This window comes from Stigmatopora nigra, chromosome 19, assembly GCF_051989575.1.
Source record: "Stigmatopora nigra isolate UIUO_SnigA chromosome 19, RoL_Snig_1.1, whole genome shotgun sequence".
NCBI classification, from domain to species: domain Eukaryota; kingdom Metazoa; phylum Chordata; class Actinopteri; order Syngnathiformes; family Syngnathidae; genus Stigmatopora; species Stigmatopora nigra.
The window spans coordinates 9,736,928-9,757,202 of NC_135526.1; the positions used below are offsets into that span (position 1 = coordinate 9,736,928).

General features: G+C 38.6%; 1 protein-coding gene across 1 annotated transcript in view; it reads right to left on the minus strand.

Moving 5' to 3' along the window:
* Positions 1-3,062: 3,062 nt before the first annotated feature.
* Positions 3,063-20,275, minus strand: part of LOC144212624 (polypeptide N-acetylgalactosaminyltransferase 10-like) — a 52,704-nt gene continuing 35,491 nt past the window's right edge. The window contains exons 5-12 of the mRNA XM_077740648.1: positions 16,962-17,147; positions 16,447-16,630; positions 15,629-15,746; positions 14,162-14,269; positions 8,798-9,019; positions 8,444-8,560; positions 6,499-6,648; positions 3,063-4,843 (exon numbers count right to left, since the gene is read on the minus strand). Coding sequence (XP_077596774.1) covers positions 4,676-4,843; positions 6,499-6,648; positions 8,444-8,560; positions 8,798-9,019; positions 14,162-14,269; positions 15,629-15,746; positions 16,447-16,630; positions 16,962-17,147 — 1,253 coding nt within the window. The 3' untranslated portion in view covers positions 3,063-4,675. The remainder of the gene's footprint in view (positions 4,844-6,498; positions 6,649-8,443; positions 8,561-8,797; positions 9,020-14,161; positions 14,270-15,628; positions 15,747-16,446; positions 16,631-16,961; positions 17,148-20,275) is intronic.

Below are 20,275 nucleotides of genomic sequence, written 5' to 3' on the forward strand. Positions count from 1 at the left end.
TGCTTTGCTTTGTTGCCTGTACGCTCTCTAATGCTGATGGAAGATGGCGTCAAAATTGGATTGTCGTGGGGGATTAACCATAAAACATTGGGCCGTAAGCGCTCCTTCATCATTGTTCGCAGCTTCAATTATTTTTGCTTGAGAGCTTTTCCTCCAGATGACAATCCTCATTAGCATCGCAAAGGGTGCCTTCCTGTTGTTTTCAGTTAAAACGTTGCCTTAATAAATAGAAAAAAACATATGAAAGCACTATTAACCCCAAAGTCACTCCTAAAAGAATACTAATTATTATTAATAATGATTAAATAATAAATAATATGATTATTGCTCAATGTTTTCCCTAAAAAGTGCTACTTTGCTTTGATCCAAGATCGACTCGATTTCTAGCACTTTTTTTGTGCATAGAAGTGTTACCATACTTGTCAACCTCTGCCGATAACTGCCCTTATAAATGATTATGATTCCCCGTACAAACCACCAAAAAAACATACAAACACCGTACTACCCATGTTTACACGCGGTAACCTTTGTCGACATTGCCGTACGCACCGCTAACAAAATACATACGATTGAGGATATTTTTTTCTGGTATACCGTGACAATAGTAACGATCAATGACAGCAGCGTCATTGGCTACCAGCCTACAAGACTATCTGGATTTTAGCCAAAAAGGTCTTGTTGAGATCGGTTTTCATATATGTTGGCGATTTTTTTTTTTTAAACAAAAATCTTCCCCTTACAAAAGTCTGTGTACGGCGTACATGATTTGAAATGGTAAAAAAAAACCTTGTAAAATATGTGTAAAACGTACAAGTTGACAGGTATTTGTTACTATATATACATAAAGTATATTCTCACCATCCTATAACCCGATTGTCATTATTCACAGTAGTATAGTGTTTGTATAATCACTTAAGTCGTTTATACATTGTACATTCCACACTTATCTTGAAACCGACCCATAGTTCCTTCTTTCTAGCTGTCCAAAAAGCCTGAAATATCTCAAGGCCTAAGTACCAATTAAGTTAATTAAAAGACTAGCAACTCTTGGAAAAATCCTTATATGGAAATTCCTTTGTAGCTGAAACCCACACACTAATATTCAAACTAACGCCCACTTTGGGCTGCGACAGAGATCTTTTAAGCTGGAGTCAGATAGAGTCGTCCTTTCTCTTGTGAATAAAGAGAATTGACCATTGAAGCTTCAGCAATGTCTTGTCTTTTTTTATCACTCATCTCACAAAAATCATTCGGAGCAAAAATGAGAACACTATCAAAAGAAAAACACCATCAAAAACAGAATCTTAATGTCACCCCAGGCTGAATTATTCTGGGGAATTAAAAAAGTTATAGCGATACTCTTCATCTCTTTATTGCCGTCGTCTTCCCGCTGCACAGATTTATGAGCGCATTAGTGTCATGCTAACGCCACGCGCTAGACCATATTTCTTAGCGAAGAAAATATCCTGATGATCATTTGGACTTTCACTTCTCAATACAACTGGAAGAAAGCAAGTCGTTTTAGCATTTATTCCGTTTTTTGATAGCCTTTCTTTGTCCTACCAGTCTTCATAAATATCCAATCATCTCATCTCAATTTCTTAACCGTCTGCCACATGCTGGTTCATGCAGCACCAAAACCAGTAGCAAAACAACAAATTTGCTACTGGTTTTGCTAAAACCAAGGTAAACTGGATTTTTGTTTATCTAGGCCGTGTGCTGAATTTTATACCGGTGATGGTAAAGACAGTACTAGTAATCATTTGCTAGCCATTGATAGAGAAGCATCCGTTTTAACACTGACGGCCGATAGATTTTTGGTGCGCACTGATGAACGAGGTCCCTCCTGATGAGACGGAGATGAGTCTCGGGCGATTTGGAACGGATCCTTCTCGTTCGCTGACAAGCGCATTTATCAACGGCGCTTGGAGAGCAACATTTAGCCGTTACTGGCCTGACAAGAAAGGCGACAGGGTGTACGCTAGAATGCCAATGAGGGACGACCTAAAAGAGACATCGGATAAAAACTTGAAGTACATTCAGAACATTTAAAATCTTTTGATTGTGTGTAGATAGTATGTACTATCTTGCTCAAATTCTCGGTATTCTCCGTTTATGCTATTTGTCATTTGTTTTCTAGTTTTGACCCCAAAATGACACTTTTAATAAAATGAAAATAGAGTACTTCAATAAAAATAAATTAAAATTCTCACGGTTTTTCGATATTGTTTTTACACTTGAATAAATTAACTTTTGGAAGGTAAATTATCATTTATAAGGAGAAAGCATTGAGAGGAATCCCTCAAAATGACACCTCCCCCGCTCGCTTTATTACCAAAAAGTTCTATCCATGAAATAAATAACATAAATACGACAGAAAACATAACCTACCATTTTAACTTGCAAAAATGCCAATCAGGTGCCTGATGGCGTAGAAATTTCTCTCGTTTTTAATTCTCCAGCTCTTGGATAAAATGTCCAGAGTGAATAAGATGCATCGATCTGCATCAATGAATTAATTGCTGAAACGAACAATTGAAGTGATGGCTAATTAAAACACAGATCAACTCGGTCATAAACTGTTTTGTTAAAAAACAGTTTAATTCAAATGTTTGAAACTCTTAACCATAAAAATTGGCCGAAACGTCACATTTTAGGGAAGGAAAATGTGTTTGCGTGCTACTGAGGTTAAAATGACAATCAGTCGCTAATAACAATTGACAAGGGAATGTAATGAAAATGGCCAGTTAATGAGACAACATGAACCAGATGGCATTCCATCACTGCAAAAAAAAAAAAGAATATAAGGTTGACATTTTAGGAACCCTAAGCCAAGATTGCTAACATTTAGCACTTATTGGTCATTTTCAAAAATCTCACAGTGAAGATTTATATAGCTTCCATAATATTAATCATTCATCAAACAAAATGAGCAAAATATTCTTATTTTTTGTAATCTGGCATTTTTTACAGCCCTTAAAAATGATGACTGATAATCAAAAACATTAAATCCATTGAATGAGCTGTAAAGCCCAATGTAAAATAATAATTTCAACTCAGAATGTTTTTCAATTATAAAAACCTTTTATTTGTATTTTTAAAACATTTTCCGCAAAATATCTTACATTTCCAGCTCCATTTTATATTGTTAAATATCGAAATAAACCTTTTTTCCCCCAACCACTTTTTGTGACGTCAGTAGAAAATAAGATGTCACCATTCACGCAGTACAAAATTTACACTTTGCTACACACAAAATGGTCACATGGTAACAAAACAAGTAATAGGATTCATTTCTACGCTGAATTCAACGCAAGAGGAAAGTTGTCCTAAAATCACCAAGCTGGCCAGAAATAAATTATTGAAAAGGCCATGAATTTGCATAATACAGCATGGATTTTAGACATAAAAAAACTTTTTTGGTTGCCTCAACATGCCCAAAAATCCCCCGATTTTGGCAAGAAAGTATATTCAAATGAAAATCGACAATTGTAGTGTGAAGTAGCATTTTTGCATCATGTCAGCCAAAAGAGTGCAAAAAAAGTCCAATCGTTGACAAGTCATTAATTAATTAGATGAGGTCAAAATAAAGAATGATTGAGGAAAAATTTGAAAAGGTAACTATAAATCATCCCCTTTGAATATTTTCTAACAAAAAATTGATTATTTTTTCAATTCTTATTGAATTTCAAAGGAAGCTAGCTAATCAAGAGCAAGAAAAGGACTTTTATGTTAACAGCAAAATTTGTTTCCAAGCAACGACGACTGGTTAATTCAACTCCTCAGAAAAGAAGAGAAAATACCCACATCAATCTTCCATTTACTGGTGAAAGGAAACCGTTTTTTTAAATTCTTTTTATGAGACAAAATTTAGTAGGTTTGAACTTACAGTTGGGTTGGAATGCCTGAAATGTGCAACAATACTTCAATGAGCAAAATTCAAAAAGCCTGACACAAGTAAGTCATTAACAGGCCTGTTAAGTTTTCCCAAATCATCACATTTAAGGATCACAACAAAAAAAAAAACGTAAAACAAACAAAAAAAGCCAAAAGAATTGGTTTCATAAATCAAACAGAGCATCACATCATGATTCGAAATAGCCACTTCATTCTCAAGTGTGGGAGAGGTCAGTTTTGTTGCGATGAATCCACATTCTTAACATGCACACGCACTTTCATACAGAAAAAATGCAACAACAACAAGGCACTAAGAATTTGTTCAAGTTTATCACAAGTGCATTAAAGTCGGTCCCAGTTACTCTTTCCGGCCTGCCAATCACATACCAAGCGAGGCAAGACGGGGTGACCCCATGCTCAACCGCCTGTGACGGGGTCCTCCCAGTAAGCAGTGACATCCGCAGAGTCGAGAAAAGGAAAGAAAAAATGAGGAGAAGGGGAGAACAGGGGTCAAAGATATACGGAGTGGTCTTTTCTGAGAGATTGTGCCTGCTTTCACTGTGATTACGGCCATGTAGCCTACTCCAAAAAGGAGGCAGGGAGACGTAAAAGAACGGCAACAGGACAAGATAAGGAATTCGGTGGTGAAGAAAAGGCCGGAAAAATAAGGCGGCGAAAGGAGAAAAATAGGCAGTAGTGGGGGAGCACGGTGTCAAGTCCCATCCAGGTGGCCTCCAAAGGGATCAGATAGTCAACAGCAGGTACAGGAGGTCCGCATTCAATTAGCGGCGAAGTGGTTAAATCGTTCCAGCACGGTGGCGTTAGTCTTCTCGAAGAGCCAACGCTGGCTGGGCGAAGAGGGGTCACACGTGTTCATGAAGATGCGCCGCTCGGCTGCGTTACCGTCCACGCAACTGTTGCTTACCGGGTGGAACAAGCTTTTATCCTGGTGGTTTGGAGGTAAAAAAAAAAAAAAAAGATTGGTTAGAAAATGGGATGTGAACATGATTTTCATCGACACAATGATGAACGGAGGAGGGTGAGTGGCCAAAAAATTGTACTCAATTAGTGTCGAGTTACCTTAAAAGTGGAAGATGCAGTTTTGATAAAATTGTGTGGGGATGCTTTGCTGTCCGTGGACTTTAGGTTACTTTCTATTAATTTCAATTAATCACTGGCTGCAGACGATCACGTGACATTGCTTGGCCAATAAGTGCTGCGAGGAATTTATATATCTTGAATTTGATAATTTTATTTTACACTTAAGTATGGTTCAGGATGGTGAATGCGCATACGAAACTGGTGAGGCTTGGTAGCTCCAAAAAGGTTAAGAACCACTGCACTAGAAGAAGCTGTAGTAGTTTTATTAGTAGGGGTTGTGTTATACAACCACTAGAGGGGGTAGGGAACCTATGGCTCGGGAGCCATATGTGGCTCTTTTGATAGGTGCATATGGCTCTCCACTAAACAGAGGTAAAATATGGGAATTGCTGTTGAGAGAGCTCAGTCCTGAATACATCAATAGGAGCGTTACGTTGACCATTGTGGCGCTGACACTACCTTTAGTGCGGCTTTAAACATTTGTTTTTCCATAACATTCTTCTGCATGCATACTCCAATTGATTATCATTGATTAGCTACAGCGCGACAACGTTGTCAAAAGATTTCAGAGAATGTTTGTGATGGGGATATTACTACAAATAGCACAAATTTTAGTGTATTTTCACTTTTAAATTTTAAGTATGGCTCTGAAGGAGCAACATTTACAAATATTATTTTTTTATGGCTCTCTCTGTCAAAAAGGTTTCTGCACTAGATGAAGCTGTAGTAGTGGTAGTAGTAGTAGTAGTAGCAATAGTAGTACTTGTAGTTGTAGTAGTGGTATTAGTACCAATAATAGTACTAGTAGTTGTAGTAGTGGTAGTAGTAGCAATAGTAGTACTAGTAGTTGTAGTGGTGGTAGTAGTAGCAATAGTAGTACTAGTAGTTGTAGGAGTGGTAGTAGTAGCAATAGTAGTACTAGTAGTTGTAGGAGTGGTAGTAGTAGCAATAGTAGTACTAGTAGTTGTAGTAGTGGTAGTAGCAGAAGCAATAATGGTGGTGGTGATGGTAGTGGTAGTAGTAGTAGCAATAGTGGTGGTGGTAGTGGCAGTAGTAGTAGCAATGGTGGTGGTAGTAGTGGTAGCAATAGTGGTGGTAGCAATAGTGGTGGTGGTAGTGGTGGTAGTAGTAGTAATAGCAATAGTGGTGGTGGTAATGGTAGTAGTAGTAGCAATAGTGGTAGTGATGGTGATAGTGGTAGTAGTCGTAGCAATAGTGGTAGTGATAGTGGTAGTAGTAGTAGCAATAGTGGTAATGATAGTGGTAGTGGTAGTAGTAGTAACAATAGTGGTAGTGATGGTGGTATTGGTAGTAGCAGTAGCAATAGTGGTGGTACCACTTGAACCAATTAATTTCCAAATTAGAGGTACGACTGTACATTTCCCCCCGAAAATCAACTAAAAACTGTGTGAATGTACCGAGTTTCTACCCACCTCTGATGATGAATATGAAAGCTGCTGTGCGAGGCAACAAATCATAGTATTTGTCGAGCATCCTTACCTTGCGGTAGCGCCACAGCTGGTTTCCTTTCATGCCATGGCAGTCGTAGAGCGTGACAGGGCTGCTGTGGGAAACGGCGTCGAAGCAAACCTTCTTGGTGTGCAGGGGGTCGCCCACGCGGATGTCCTGACGCCAACCAAATGTAAACACCTGAGAGCAGGAAGAGTTGAACATTTTGAAACGAAAATGACTTTTGGTTTCTGTTTAGACAAAGGCCCTTGACACTTTTCCCGGTGTCCTGTTTCGAGAAATGAAGGATGACTAACCAATTTCTTACCGTCTTGTTGGGTGAATTCCCTTGTGTGTAACATTTTTATTCATTGTGATTGACATTTCATGAACCAGAGTATATTGGATAATTATAGTCTATGCGCACAAATAGTACCAAACGAAATAACAGATTCTTGTTTCACAATAAAAAAACGGTTTGTACAATGTTTTTTTTTCAGTAAGGGAGCAGTACAACGTTGCTTGGTTTTATTAAAATGCTTCAATGTCTAAAATTCTTTGGACTAACAAACAGGGCTAATCTTATACCTAAAATATAGTATTGCTTTCTGCTGCTATGTGCGATTAAAAATGTTCACAAACTTCTACAGTGGAACAATATTGGACCAACCCTGTCCAGTCATAATCATAAAAAGGCAGAAGAGCTCTTATACCCGTTGTGGAATTTGCTAAAATTATCAGTCTCAACTATAAATGGGAGACTTTGTCCATTTCTAGCGTTTTTTCTGGAGATGTTTGCTTGAGCCCCCATAAAGATGAATTATCTCCAAAAAAATAACAATATAATATGGATAATTTCAACCAAACTGACAAACCTCTCATTCAATTTCATTCCGTTTATTCAAGACTTTCTTTACTCCTGTTTTAATTTTAATGTCGACCTCATTTTCATCTCATGAGTATCTGATGGCAATCTGTGAAAACGCCATCAGATACTCATGGTTTTAATAATTCAAAATATATATTTTTTAAATTGAAAAATCCTGTCAAGAATGGCTTTCAGATGTTTTTGCTTCAATTTGCATTGAATGACAGTCTTAGTAGAACACAAATGGTAGATAAAACAATGATGCGTCGCAAGTTTCAAGCAATTAAAGTGTCAGAGAAGCTTAGGCAGGCTGACTCTCAAAAACAGACACACATTCTTAGGGCTGTTCTATAAACTGGAATTAGACATCTCCCAACCAATACACTCCTCTGGGAGCGTGCAAAATAAATCAAGCTCAGTCTGTGTGGGCATGTGTGTTTGGACATAGAAACACAATTACCTGCGAGACAATTTACTGCAACAACAATTAGACACTGGCAGGAGTTCAGCTGTGCCTATCTCAATGTAATATGCACATTGTCAATGTAATTAAACTAGCATTAGAAGCTAATTTGAGCATGTCTATCACAGAATGGAAGCGTCTCCGATTTGACTCACAGAAGAGCAACTCAGCCAAGAGCGAATAGCAAAAATCAGAACATTGTAATGCCCAGTGAAAATGCATTGAGGGGAAAATGCCCAAAAAAACAAAAAAAAATAAAATCATACTCCTTTTCTTCGAACTACCCTGGCTTGCTTTGGATCCATTGTGTTTCCCTTAATTCTGCACGGACTAATACAAAATAACAACAATAACAACAACAAAAAAACTGGAAAAAATGCCCAGTGCTCGTAAAGATCTGTGAACAAGGGAGATGCTGCAAAATCATAAAGCAGCCATTTGCGGCCTAGCGAACTGGCTGTCTGAAATTCTCATATCTCAAGGGAAACATTTGCCCAGAATTTTACGCCTGTATGCCTATGTCTACATCTATATCTATATCTATATATCTATAGATATACATCTATAGATATATAGACCCAAGAAAATCAGACCCCTGCCTCATAAGGCTAAAGAATGGTTGGAACAATAACTGAATTATTGAGCGTTCATTTGATCTCACTCACCTGCCCATGGCTCCAGCTGACTTCACCCCGTGCATTGCCACAGTTTTCCATGCGGATGGAACTTCCCGACACAAAGTGCTTTGTTTCCATACACATGGTGCTTGCCTCGTTTCGTATCTGCGATGCGGACAACAAATGATAATAACAGTTAAAGGATAGCATTAACATTGAAAATTAGTGCTATCTCACATTCAGAATGTGCAAAGAAGAATATCATTGATTTTCAAGCCTATCTTTTTTTTTAACTTCTTACAGTAGAGTTGTTTAAAGGGTTCAAATAACCATCACATTGATGGTCATTTCTGTCAGAGTGACTTTTTGCTTAGTCAAGTCTAATAGAAGTAGTGGGCATACCGTGCCCCAGGCTGCGGCAGGTGGCTCTACAGGGGGGTAGTGCTGTGGAAGATCCCAGGCCACCTCGTTCATGAACCACTTAAAGTTCTTGCATCCAAGGCGTCTCCTCAGTTCCTTCTGCTCCCTTACATCGCCCACAGACATGTGACGGTACTCGGGCCGCCGCTGATAGATGTACTCGGCATACTCGTCCATCCAGACCTCCGCCACGCGCTTCAGATTCTGGAAAAAGAGAAAGGCTGCTGTGAGTTGAGTTGGAAAACACCAACTCTTGGGGCTGGAGCCTACTTCATTTTGGTAATTTGTAAATTATCACAATGGTTATGAAGGGCATAGAGAAAGTGATAAAGTACTTGTCTACTAAAGCACAATCTTGGGGGTAGAAAAGTGTTAACCCATTAATAAACATTGCATTAGACCAAGCTTAATTTCACACTATATGGCACAAAACACGACATAGAGTATGCTTGATACTACATATTCATTTGTACAAGAGTGAAACAAACTTCATAAAGCTCAATTTTTATTTTTTGATATAAGTTTGTTTCCAAGAAAAAAATATTAAAATGTAATTGTTTTGTGCTGCACAACTGATTCGTCCAAACAAACGTTTTCATTGCTAAACCTTCTTATGTATTTATTAAATATTACAGTTGAGGCATAAGAATGAAGTGTATTAATATCTAAGTATAATCCATGACTAAAAAATATTAAATACTTTAAGTACTGCGCTCTAAATGAAAATAGTTCCTCTCCGATTCATTAAAAAAAAAAAAAAGAAACAGCTATTGTGAGGTTTAGTCGAAGTCCTCTTCATCAGATTCGAGAGGTATTGGATCATTAGTGGAATCTTCAGGAGGCAACGTAGGGCCAGCAGGAGGAGCCTCTTTCTGCGAGAGGTTTTCCGGCGGACAAGGAACATGGCAAATGCCGTTTCTTTTCTTCTACAAATTTGCTTTGGTAAAAAGGGCATGACACTGTCAAGACGATTGCTAAATTTAATGTCTCTGACCACTTTGTCATCAATCTCCTGGACCCGTTGTTGCAAATGCGGGCCATATACCAGGAGTTCAAAGTTTTCCTCTGTAGAGGCCATTTGTAAACCTAAATATCTTAAACCCAGTACATCCAATCGCATTTACTCCTTTTGTGCTCTATATAGGACATGCAGAGCTTTTCAATGATACCAAATTTCTTTTGCAGAATTCCAATTACTTCACATAGATTGGGGAATTTTAAAATAAATATTACTGGACAACATTTTTTTCCCCTGGTAGTCAGGAAGAAGACCACATTCCTCATCCTCATCCTTCTCGTTGTCCGCTGCTTCACTCATCTATGGCGTAAATCACTCATAATGCTGGTTTATTTATTTATTCATAGTGGTTACCACTCGCGTACTGTCCTTGGAAAGTATATTGGGGCGCACTTCTGAATGTTCACTTCTTTCTTGGTAACGCACGGTAGATTCATTTATGCCGCAACGGCACTTTCGCATAGCAACATCTTTTTTTTTCGGTCACTGTCATCATGTCTCATTTTTTCAAGGGATCAATGGGTGCCAAGACGCTGAGGGCATTTTCAAAGGAGACTCAAAATCCAAAGAGAATTGGAATGCGCTTGGGAAATTCACTTGCAACAAATCAGGAGAAGATGTAGCCCTTCTCGAGCCACGTAATTCAGCGCCGAAGAAGAAGGGGAGCCCTGATTTCCACCATTTTTTTATCCCGTCTTCCACTAGTGAGTTTCAGCATGAATTTCGACAGTTTTAGGATTTTTTTATGTACTTAATATGAAAAATTGCAATGTACTGAAGCCGTAAATGTTGAAGCCGCAAAGTGGTTAAGGATCACAGTAGAGAAAATACCTCGATATACGAGTGCCCCGACATCAGTGCATTTTAAGATACGAGTACAATTTTGAGCAAATATTTATCTTTAGATACGAGACAAATTTTGGTATGTGAGCATACTGCGGATGCGAGAGACTGCTCATAAGAACATCGTGGGCACTGTCTTTCTAGTCCAAACTCCCTTGTGTAATGTCTCTACTGGGCGGAGCGTTGCAATACTTCAGTGTTTTTTTTTCCGTTCGACAGTGTGAATGGCGGAGCTTGTTCGCTAATACGAGAGGAGTACTACTTCCCGGGCAAGTTGGCAAGTGGTCGTACTTTATCCTATTGTGAGGACATTTCTGTGCATAATTTTCACAATATTTTGAAGCGAAGACTGAAGCAAACAACTCTCGATAGGTTGCAGCTGAAAGTCAGGGTGGAGGCGGAGCAAATAGAGCCAACCCGGGAGATGAAAGGTATAACATTTTTAAACAAAATTATAATTAAGTTCAGTGCAAGATTAGATTAAATTTATTTGAGTGTCTGCATCGTAATCCAAGTTCATTTGAATTTTTTTGTTATGTTATGAGCGCATTGCCGTGCAAAAAGTCTTTCGCTCCCCACTACGAAATCAGTAAAATTTTAGGACTATTAAACACATTTTAGTACTATTATACCACCAGTTATTTGTTAACTTGTTAAAAGATGGCTAATTAGAACGAATAAAAATGTTTTTTCAATCCAATATCCTGTTGTTTTTTTCCCCAGAGGGTTGGAACAAATTCCTTTGTTTTTAGTTCATTTCTATGGGAAACATTCATTTGAGTTACGAGTAAATTGACATTCGAGCTCAGTCCCGGCATGCATTAAACTCGTATCTCGAGGTACAGCCATATGTCTACTTACGAATGCCTCTAGATAGGAAATGTTTTATATGCAAATGAGTGCCTCGAGATACCAAAAAGATCCAAGTTACAAAACCCCCAAAAAGTAAATGCAATTCCTTATCATTTATTTTATTTAGAGACCTCTCTACCCTCTACTGGGCTCTCATTTCATCGTTCTAATTCTAACTCATATACAGCAATCCTTCGATTATTGCGGTTAATGAGGCACAGACATGGCTACGATAAACAAAAAAAAACATGGGTAATATGCAGGGTACATTTTCATATGCTTGTTATTCATTTTAAGACATTAATCAATCATTTCCAGATAATTTTCTCTCATTTTTGTGTTTCCTCACATCTTTCAAACTAAATTGGGACACTTTGACCAATTTTAAAGGGTTTAGTTGGTAGTTGTTTGAGGACCGTGGAACAAATTAGATAATTTACATATAAAATACTGCTCTACTTATCAAATTTTCAAGTTACGAAAAAAGTTCTGGAACCAATTAATTTTTTAAGTAAAGGTATGACTCTATATGGCTTTGTTTAAAGTTGGAAAAACTACATTCAGGTGTGCTTTTTTTCATGTTCTAACAATTGCCAGCATCTAAGTCTAAGACTTGAGAGCAATGAAGAACAAATCACCTATCTGAAACATTCTTTACAGGGTCGCCATGTACACACAATGTGAAATAAAAAAAAGTCAGCCTTAAGTGCATGAGCCGACAAGCGGAAGTACTGTATGAGTTAGAATCAAGACAAATCACCCAGCCTTGGAGGGTCGGAAAAGATGCACCCACACAGCTTGTACATGCTTCATTGCTTTTAGCACTACACAAGGTGAAGCAACCCTCTTCTGTGCTTTCTACGGTGATAAAATTCAAGGAGGTGGAGAGGCTGATCCGTGAACCGCACAAAGGCTAGATTTTCAGACTGGAGATTGAGGAAAAATCTGTGATGCATTTGTCTGCTGGTCTGGATGTTTAAAGTGCCTCCGCCTCGATGTTGACTCTAATTGTGTACTAAACAGCAATGACCGAGGAGAGGCATTTTTGTGTGTGTAGGATTCGGTTGTGACATCATTGCCATCAGCAAGGACACTGGCTTGACTAGAGTGCCTCGTTGCTAGGCTGTGCATAAAGTACAAGTTAAATCGTGTAGGCATGCAGATAATATTATTGACAGCAAAAAAGGTAGATTTTATTTTGTATTTGTGTTCAATTATTCATTCATTCATTTTCCTTACTGCTTATTCTCACAAGGAAAGTAGGGGGTGCTGAGCCTTTCCCATCCAACTATGGGCACCAGGCAGGGGCCACCCTGCTAACCACTCATCCAACGGGCCACCTACTTGCGTTCAGTTTCAAGTAATTCTTTTGGTACCACTATCAGTTTTACAGACTAATTAAATGATGGAATCTTGAAAAAGCATATTTAAGAATAAACTATCAAGTCTCACAGAGATCAATAACAATTGAAATAGTAGAATTTTTATTTTTTTTAATGTAATGCTGAAAATCATCGGTCCTAAAAAGCGAAGACGTGGCGGCAGGACAGGAGCCGGCACACGGCATATGACTCAATGGAAAAAGAGTGTTTAGAAATGGGAGTAGAAAATCTAATGTTGGTCAAAGGAGGAAATCAGTTCCAAAAAACACAAAGCTCCATAACACCAACATTGCATCTGAGAGAAAAATGGGTGCCAGACACAGAAGAATCTTGGGCCCCATTAACATGGTCTATAATCCTAGCGTGATTTATGGGTGTGTGTGTGTGTTTGTGTATGTTAAGACTATATCGCTACATTTGTCCAAACGGTGCAACGTAGAGAGTTCAATTTTTTTAATGGTGGCCAGAAACGGCTTTCGTATCCTAATTGAATTTAGAGAAGGTTCTCGAGGTGTGTAAACTCAACTTTTATTTGTTACAGCTGAAAGTAGAATTTATGTATGAATCATTGTTTACATGATGAGCCCTAAACGCACCGCGTGGCTGATTGGTCCACCAGTGAGTTTCCTAGCTGCTCCCCGGAACCCTTTTTTTTCTGTCGTGACGGGAGTTATAAAACATCCACTCATCCATAAATCACGCTTTATCTATTCTCTAATCCTTATAAATCGTGATGTGCGAATAGACGTGTGTCCACCTGAAAACTCGCTGCTGGAAATTATTCCCAAAATAACGTTTGTAAATGATGTGGAAAGGCGTCTTGGGTCAGCGCATCCAGCACTATTGTGTCTTGCCGAGTCTTTTCGGTTACGATATGACACGACAATTGTTTCGGACAGCAGGAATAGATAAAGCATGATTTATGGATGAAGAGATGTTTTATGTTAACATTCTCACTTTTACAACCTTATGTCAGAAGCAGCATAAAAAAATCCAATCTGCCAAATTATTGGTAAAATATTATTTATTATTTGTTTTTGATCAATTTGGGTGTGTTTGAAGAGAGAAGTATATACAAAGTATGATAAAAAGCAAAGAGCTGCGTGCTTGCTACCCCTGCCCTTATGTGATAGTCCAACTTGAATTAAGAGATTTGAAGAGTCTTTGTTTAACTCATTGTATGCATACTTTGCCCCCACCAATGGCAATTTGATGTGTGGTCGTCGTGCGGGTCAAACTGAGGAAACTCACCCTGGCAAGGCTGACTCCACCGGGCACTTTGTATGGGACATATTTCCTGTAAATATGTCCCACCCTGGAACACGGGATGTCTTCCATACGACCACCGCACATCCACACCTGGGCGTAAATACAGTATTTAGTATCATGATAGCCATATTATGAAGTGTATTTTCTCATTCTTAAGAATTCAGTCCCTGTCAACAGGTTCATTTAAACAGAAGGAATATAATAAAGCAGATTTGACATCTCAATTCATATTCGTATCAAAGCCGGTACGGCGCAGAACACATTTAATCTCCCATCACGGAATCTGTCTAATTAAATGAGACTCCCCGAAGGGGCGGGACAGTTCGAGGGTGGGGGCCCTTTGTGCTTGATTAAGTGAGACGACAAAAGCGAGGCGCGCGTTCAAAGTACAATTCGATTACTGAGCGGTGCAAGGCCATCAGCTTTCTCGACTGACTGGAAGAGTGGCGGGACGGCTCTTTACGATTCTGACAATGTCGCCACCACTCATACGGAATAATTCACGTTGAAACGGCAAACGAAAGCTCAACCTAATAACAAGGCATAGTGAGCGTGATTGATGTAAAGTCGCTTGGGTTTAACTCGAACAAAAGCCAAAAACTGTGCGCTGGAGGACCTTTTTCCCCAATCAGGTTTAAAATGTTGACATTATTACACATTATGAGCGTCTGTGACTGAAATTTTTGCCTCCTACTGAGAACCAGCCATTGTTGAATTTCTGATACATATCTATGTACGTATAAGTGCGTGTATATACACACACACACACATATATATATATATATGTATGTATATATATATATATATATATATATATATATATATATATATATATATATATATATATATATATATATATATATATATATATATATATATCTCTGTGTGTGTGTATATATATATATATATATATATATCTGTGTGTATGTATATATATATATATATAGTGAGGATAAAGTGGTTCAGAAAATGAGATGTGAAATTTGATGTACTGTAATTACTTTCTGTATAAAAATGTAATTTTATGTTCAAAATGTCTTTTTTCAAACTTGAGTCCTAAAAAAGAGATAGGGACACCCTGAAATGATAGCCAGCCAATCGCAGGGCACAAGGAGACAAACAGCCATTCACGCTCACTCATACCTAGGGGCAATTTGGAGCGTCCAATCAGCCTACGATGCATGTCTCTGGAATGTGGGAGAAAACCAGAGTACCCGGAGAAAACACACGCAGGCCCGGCGATAACACGCCAACTCCACACAGGTGAACCAACCTGGATTTGAACCCAGGCAGAAACTCAACCACTGGGCCGCCCAACATACTGGTTTATACGATAAACACATGAAGCCATTCATTGTTGCACCTTTACAAACAACATAGTAATCACATAAAACATTTCTCATAGTTCCAATGGTGAGTAAAGTAAGAGAAGGTAATTGTTTCCTTCACCTTGAAGGAGATCTCATACTGCTCTCCTCCCCAAATCTCCAGACCTGTGTCGTACCCTCCTAACTCCCAGAACCACTTCCTGTCCATGGCAAACAGCCCACCGGCCATTACGGGAGACCTAAACCGCAAGGGGAAAAAACATTTTGGTTGACAGGGATTGGTCACATTGGTTTCATTTACTAAATTCCTAACTTTTACTAATGAACCTGTGACACCAGGCTGTAATTAGTGTTTAACATATCGAAGCCGATGTAAATTATAATCTGAAAACGTCTCCACAGTATCAAATGTCACAAATACATTTGAGGAGGAAATTTGCACCAAGACAGTACATTTAATTACAGACGACTCGGTGCTTTTTGTTTCTGCTGAATTGACATCGAAGATAGATTTTTTTTGCATGGAGTCTATATTTTTTAATAGCTCAGGCCACAACTGTGTCAATGTCAATAAAAATGAAAACGAACATTTTTGCAACTTCAATTGGATTTGCGTTGAAGGTCATCTTGTCAGGCAAGACGTGATGACTAATTCCAAGAAATGAGGATAGATTCCGTCTTTCAGGCAACTCTATTTTTCTGCTTATCTTCCCCTGACACCAGTGTATTTTCTGCTCAAGATTCCTCAACAGCTTTTATTACAATGATCATTGAAAATCAGCTTTTTCATAGCTTGCTCGCCTTAGAAAAGTAAAAGCAGGAGCATGGATTTTGGGAGTGCAAATCATTCGCAAGACTGCATTTAACTCGAGAAATTACAATACTGCCGGCTTAACTGTTGAACTTGAAATAGAACAAATCATAGTGAGTGCAACTCACTCAAAGGGCTCGCTAAGGTCGGTTTTCTGCAGCCGGGTGGGGATGGGGATGCGCTTGTAGTACATTTCCCAGTCGAAGGCCCCCCGCATGGCGTCACCTGCCTGCGTCTCGTAGCCGAAGTTGTCATGGTCGATCACATCGATCATCGGACACACGATGGTCTTGCGGTTTTCTGCAATTCGGTCTGAGAATTACAGATTGTGTTACAATTTGATGAAACTTGCTTTTCATAGCTTGCTGGCTTGCATTTTGCATTCATGAATTCTGACTCATTCTGGCTCACTGGTGGACACTAGTGTTTCACATTCTTTTATTCTTTGGAGAATTTATTGTTGACAGCTTGCAGGTTTTGTCGTCATTAATTTCATCTAAATTTTTTTTTTTCATTCATAACATATACCTGTCAAGAACCGAAACTTGAGTGCCCACAAAACTTAGATTTTCCTCAATCTTTCGCACAAAAAGTAACTATTGTCACTAGTTTTCTAAGTGTCTGACAGACTAATTTTCCTCACCCAGTAGCGGAGGCAGCCAGTTGACGTTAGCCTCGCAGTGCGAGTCCAGGAAGGTGATGACCTCGCCCTTGGCGGCCGTAGCCCCCAGCAAGCGAGTCCGTATGAGACCCTCTCTCTTTTTACTCCTCAGAATGCGCACTTTGGGGAAGCGAACCATGTACTCATCCAGAGGGGCCTTGAGGTGCTCTGTCCAAGGAGAAATAATAGTGACTGTTTCAAGAACGACCGCTTCAAGTCAAAAAGGCTGACTTGCTGTCTTTTTTTGTCGAGCATGAAAATAAATTTTTAACGTAATTCAATTCAATCACACCAACAAATAAACAACACAAATATAACCAGTTAACAAGCCTTACATATATAATGAAAGAGAATGTGAAAACCTTGAAACGGTGAATTATTTGAGCTATAAGTATTCGGAGCAGGATTTGTACTGTGAATCAAAACTTTAATAGCACCTTACTACTCTTACAATAGATGAAAGTTAACAATCAACATTAAATCAGGCATCTGGTAGTGCCACCTGCTCCAGACTTAAAATGTCCCCCTTTTGGCCTTCGAAATTATAACTCATCTGGAAATTATTTTTCCTCTGCAAACTTTTCTGCAATCTGCTGATTTTTTACTTTTTACTGCTGTCGTTGGACTATAAGGAGGGTAAAACGCAACCAAGTGTAGGACATAAAAAAAAGTGGATGCATGCATAAACACTGCTGGCACAGGAGTAAGATTGTAAATGGTCAGTATTCAAGAAGAGTATGCTTAAATAGAAATGTATGTGGCTAACAAAGGAGTCTTGTAGCAAGTATTGCCTGGAAAGAACATCCAATCCAAACTCCGCAGGGAGGACCAACCTGGGGACTGAACCCACAACACCAAGACTGTGAGGCGATGCGCTAATCACTTGTCCGCCAGGTCTCCCTCAATTACTCATACAGATCCACAATTAAACTGTGCAATAAAAAAATGTTCTTTAAGGGTTTGCCTCTGCGTTCATGTGCGAAGAGTTAGAATCCAAAATGGAAAGTGTGTAAAAGTCAACCCCGGAAAGCATGAGTCCGGGGAGATTTTACCATATACTTTCAAACCGTAGACAGAATTACCATAGCGTAACGGAACCATCTTGGGCTACATGAATTTGTTGGTGCCTACAAAGGGATAAATATCTTTCATTTATTCCTCTTAACTCTAAAAGCAAGCAAAGTGTTTTAAAATCAAATAATTAATCATGTGAAATTTTTAAAAGCCCCAACAGCAGTGTATAGATCAAAACTGCAAATAATGTAGCCAGTGTGTCCTTGGAGTGGTTGTTTTGACATTGTGTCAGCATTGATCAAGTTCAAAATATGCACTTGCCCGTACTAGTTCCATACATTTAACACAAATCAAATTCACAAAAAGAAACACCCTGTAGTACAGACCATATTAACTGACTTCTGTCTTTCATTTTGAAACATTTATAAAACATTGTTCCTGCCACTATGCCTTTGATGTTGTTCATCACGATTACAGCAGATACTGTAAATAAACCATTTGTTATATTTGAGGTATTTTTCAATGCTTTTAATCTATTTACAAAAAATGCTCAAACAGATAAAAAAGAGCTAAACAGTAGGAAAACACCACTGCAGCTAAATGACGTTTCATTTTGCCAAGCATCAGCTTTTGCAGGAACAGTTCATATATTTCTAATATTTCCTATTTTATTCTCCCACAAAAAGTTAAACATTTTCTTTGCTGTGATTCAGTGTGGGTATTCATTTCATTCATGAATTGTGTACAGTATTCCCTTCAAGACATAGGTGTTGTTTGGTCTTTTGTTGTGGCTAGAAAAAAAAGTATCAATCAAGAAAACATGGCATCTAGCTTTTCTCCTTTGTCACTTTTATGGAAATAAAACACATAAATCACATCTTGAGGTTGTAATTTATACTGTGCCGTAACTGTCGTTTCAACGTGGTGGAACAAACAAAGTGCTCGATTGCGCTGTCTAGGTTTTTAGCGCTAATTCAATAAAGGGAGCATTTACAAGGCCCTGAGCAAGCACGCTCTCTCCATCCCGTCTCATAAAAACATGTGTTAGGCCAAAGTCAGTCATGAACAGAGGAGGAGGGTTTCCAAGGTCTTGCAATAGCTTCCCTTTCAACTTCTAATAGTCATTTCATGTATCATTACAAATTATTGGTTCACTATGATTTGGTATGTCCTGCAATTTGGCCGTTTGGTGTTAGGTCGCTATAGTTATTGCTCCTAACTTTTTAAATTCACATTGTGCCCCACCTGGTGTCCATTGTTAGCTGGGATAACCCCCACCACCGCGACCCTTGAGAGGATAAGCGCTACATATAATGAATGAATAGGGCTTTCCCATCCTGATTGATTGCTGCTGCTTTTACTCATGTATTTTAGAATGTATTGTCTTTTGTTTTTCGATCTTATTTCTTACTGTTCAGTTTGCTTAATTTCCTTCTTCACACCTGCTTTGTTGATATTTTCTATTACACTCATAGTACTACCTGATTCACATACTATGTCCTCTCCTACTTGCTACATTTTATACCACTTGTTCACAGGGTCTTCAACTGTCTCGCTCACTACATATGTTCTGTCCCATCCTGCCCATTTTGTTAACCAATGTGTCTTCTTTACAGACTCTAAAACTGTCTTCCAATTCTAAGGACAGATCAAAATCCAAACACCATTTCATATATAATTATCGCCATTTGGCGGCTACACTAGATGGATAAGATTTTTTTTCTGGGGAAATGTTTTTAATTTTTTTATTACCGTATTTACTCACATAAGCCGCTTTTGTCGGTCAAAAAATGATGACTGAAACGAGGATACGGCTTATTTGCGCATAAAAACACGACATGCACAAAACTGCAAGTTGAGACACCACGGCACAATGACGTCACGAAACAATGGCGCCGTGACATCATGAGGCAAGCAAATGCAGCCGATAATGTCATTTATTTCAAAACAGAGAAAAGATAGAGATAAAACGCTAAACAAAATGTATTTTGACATCTATGAATGAAATTCAAGAAAAACAAACATAAGTATTTTGCATCAAACATGAAAAAACTCGCATTCCAGTGACTGCTTGCTAGCGGCACGGCCATCTTACTTAGCTCCCGGACAGCCATTTCACCTAGGGAGCTTTGTTTTTGTTTTTGTTTTATTTCTTGTTCGAAAGTGACATAGTGCATATGGAGGTGAAAATTGGGAATCAGAGGGTGGCTTATACGCGAGAAATTGTACAATTCTAAAATTGTAAGGGTGCAGTTTAAATGCGAGTAAATACGATAAGTGCA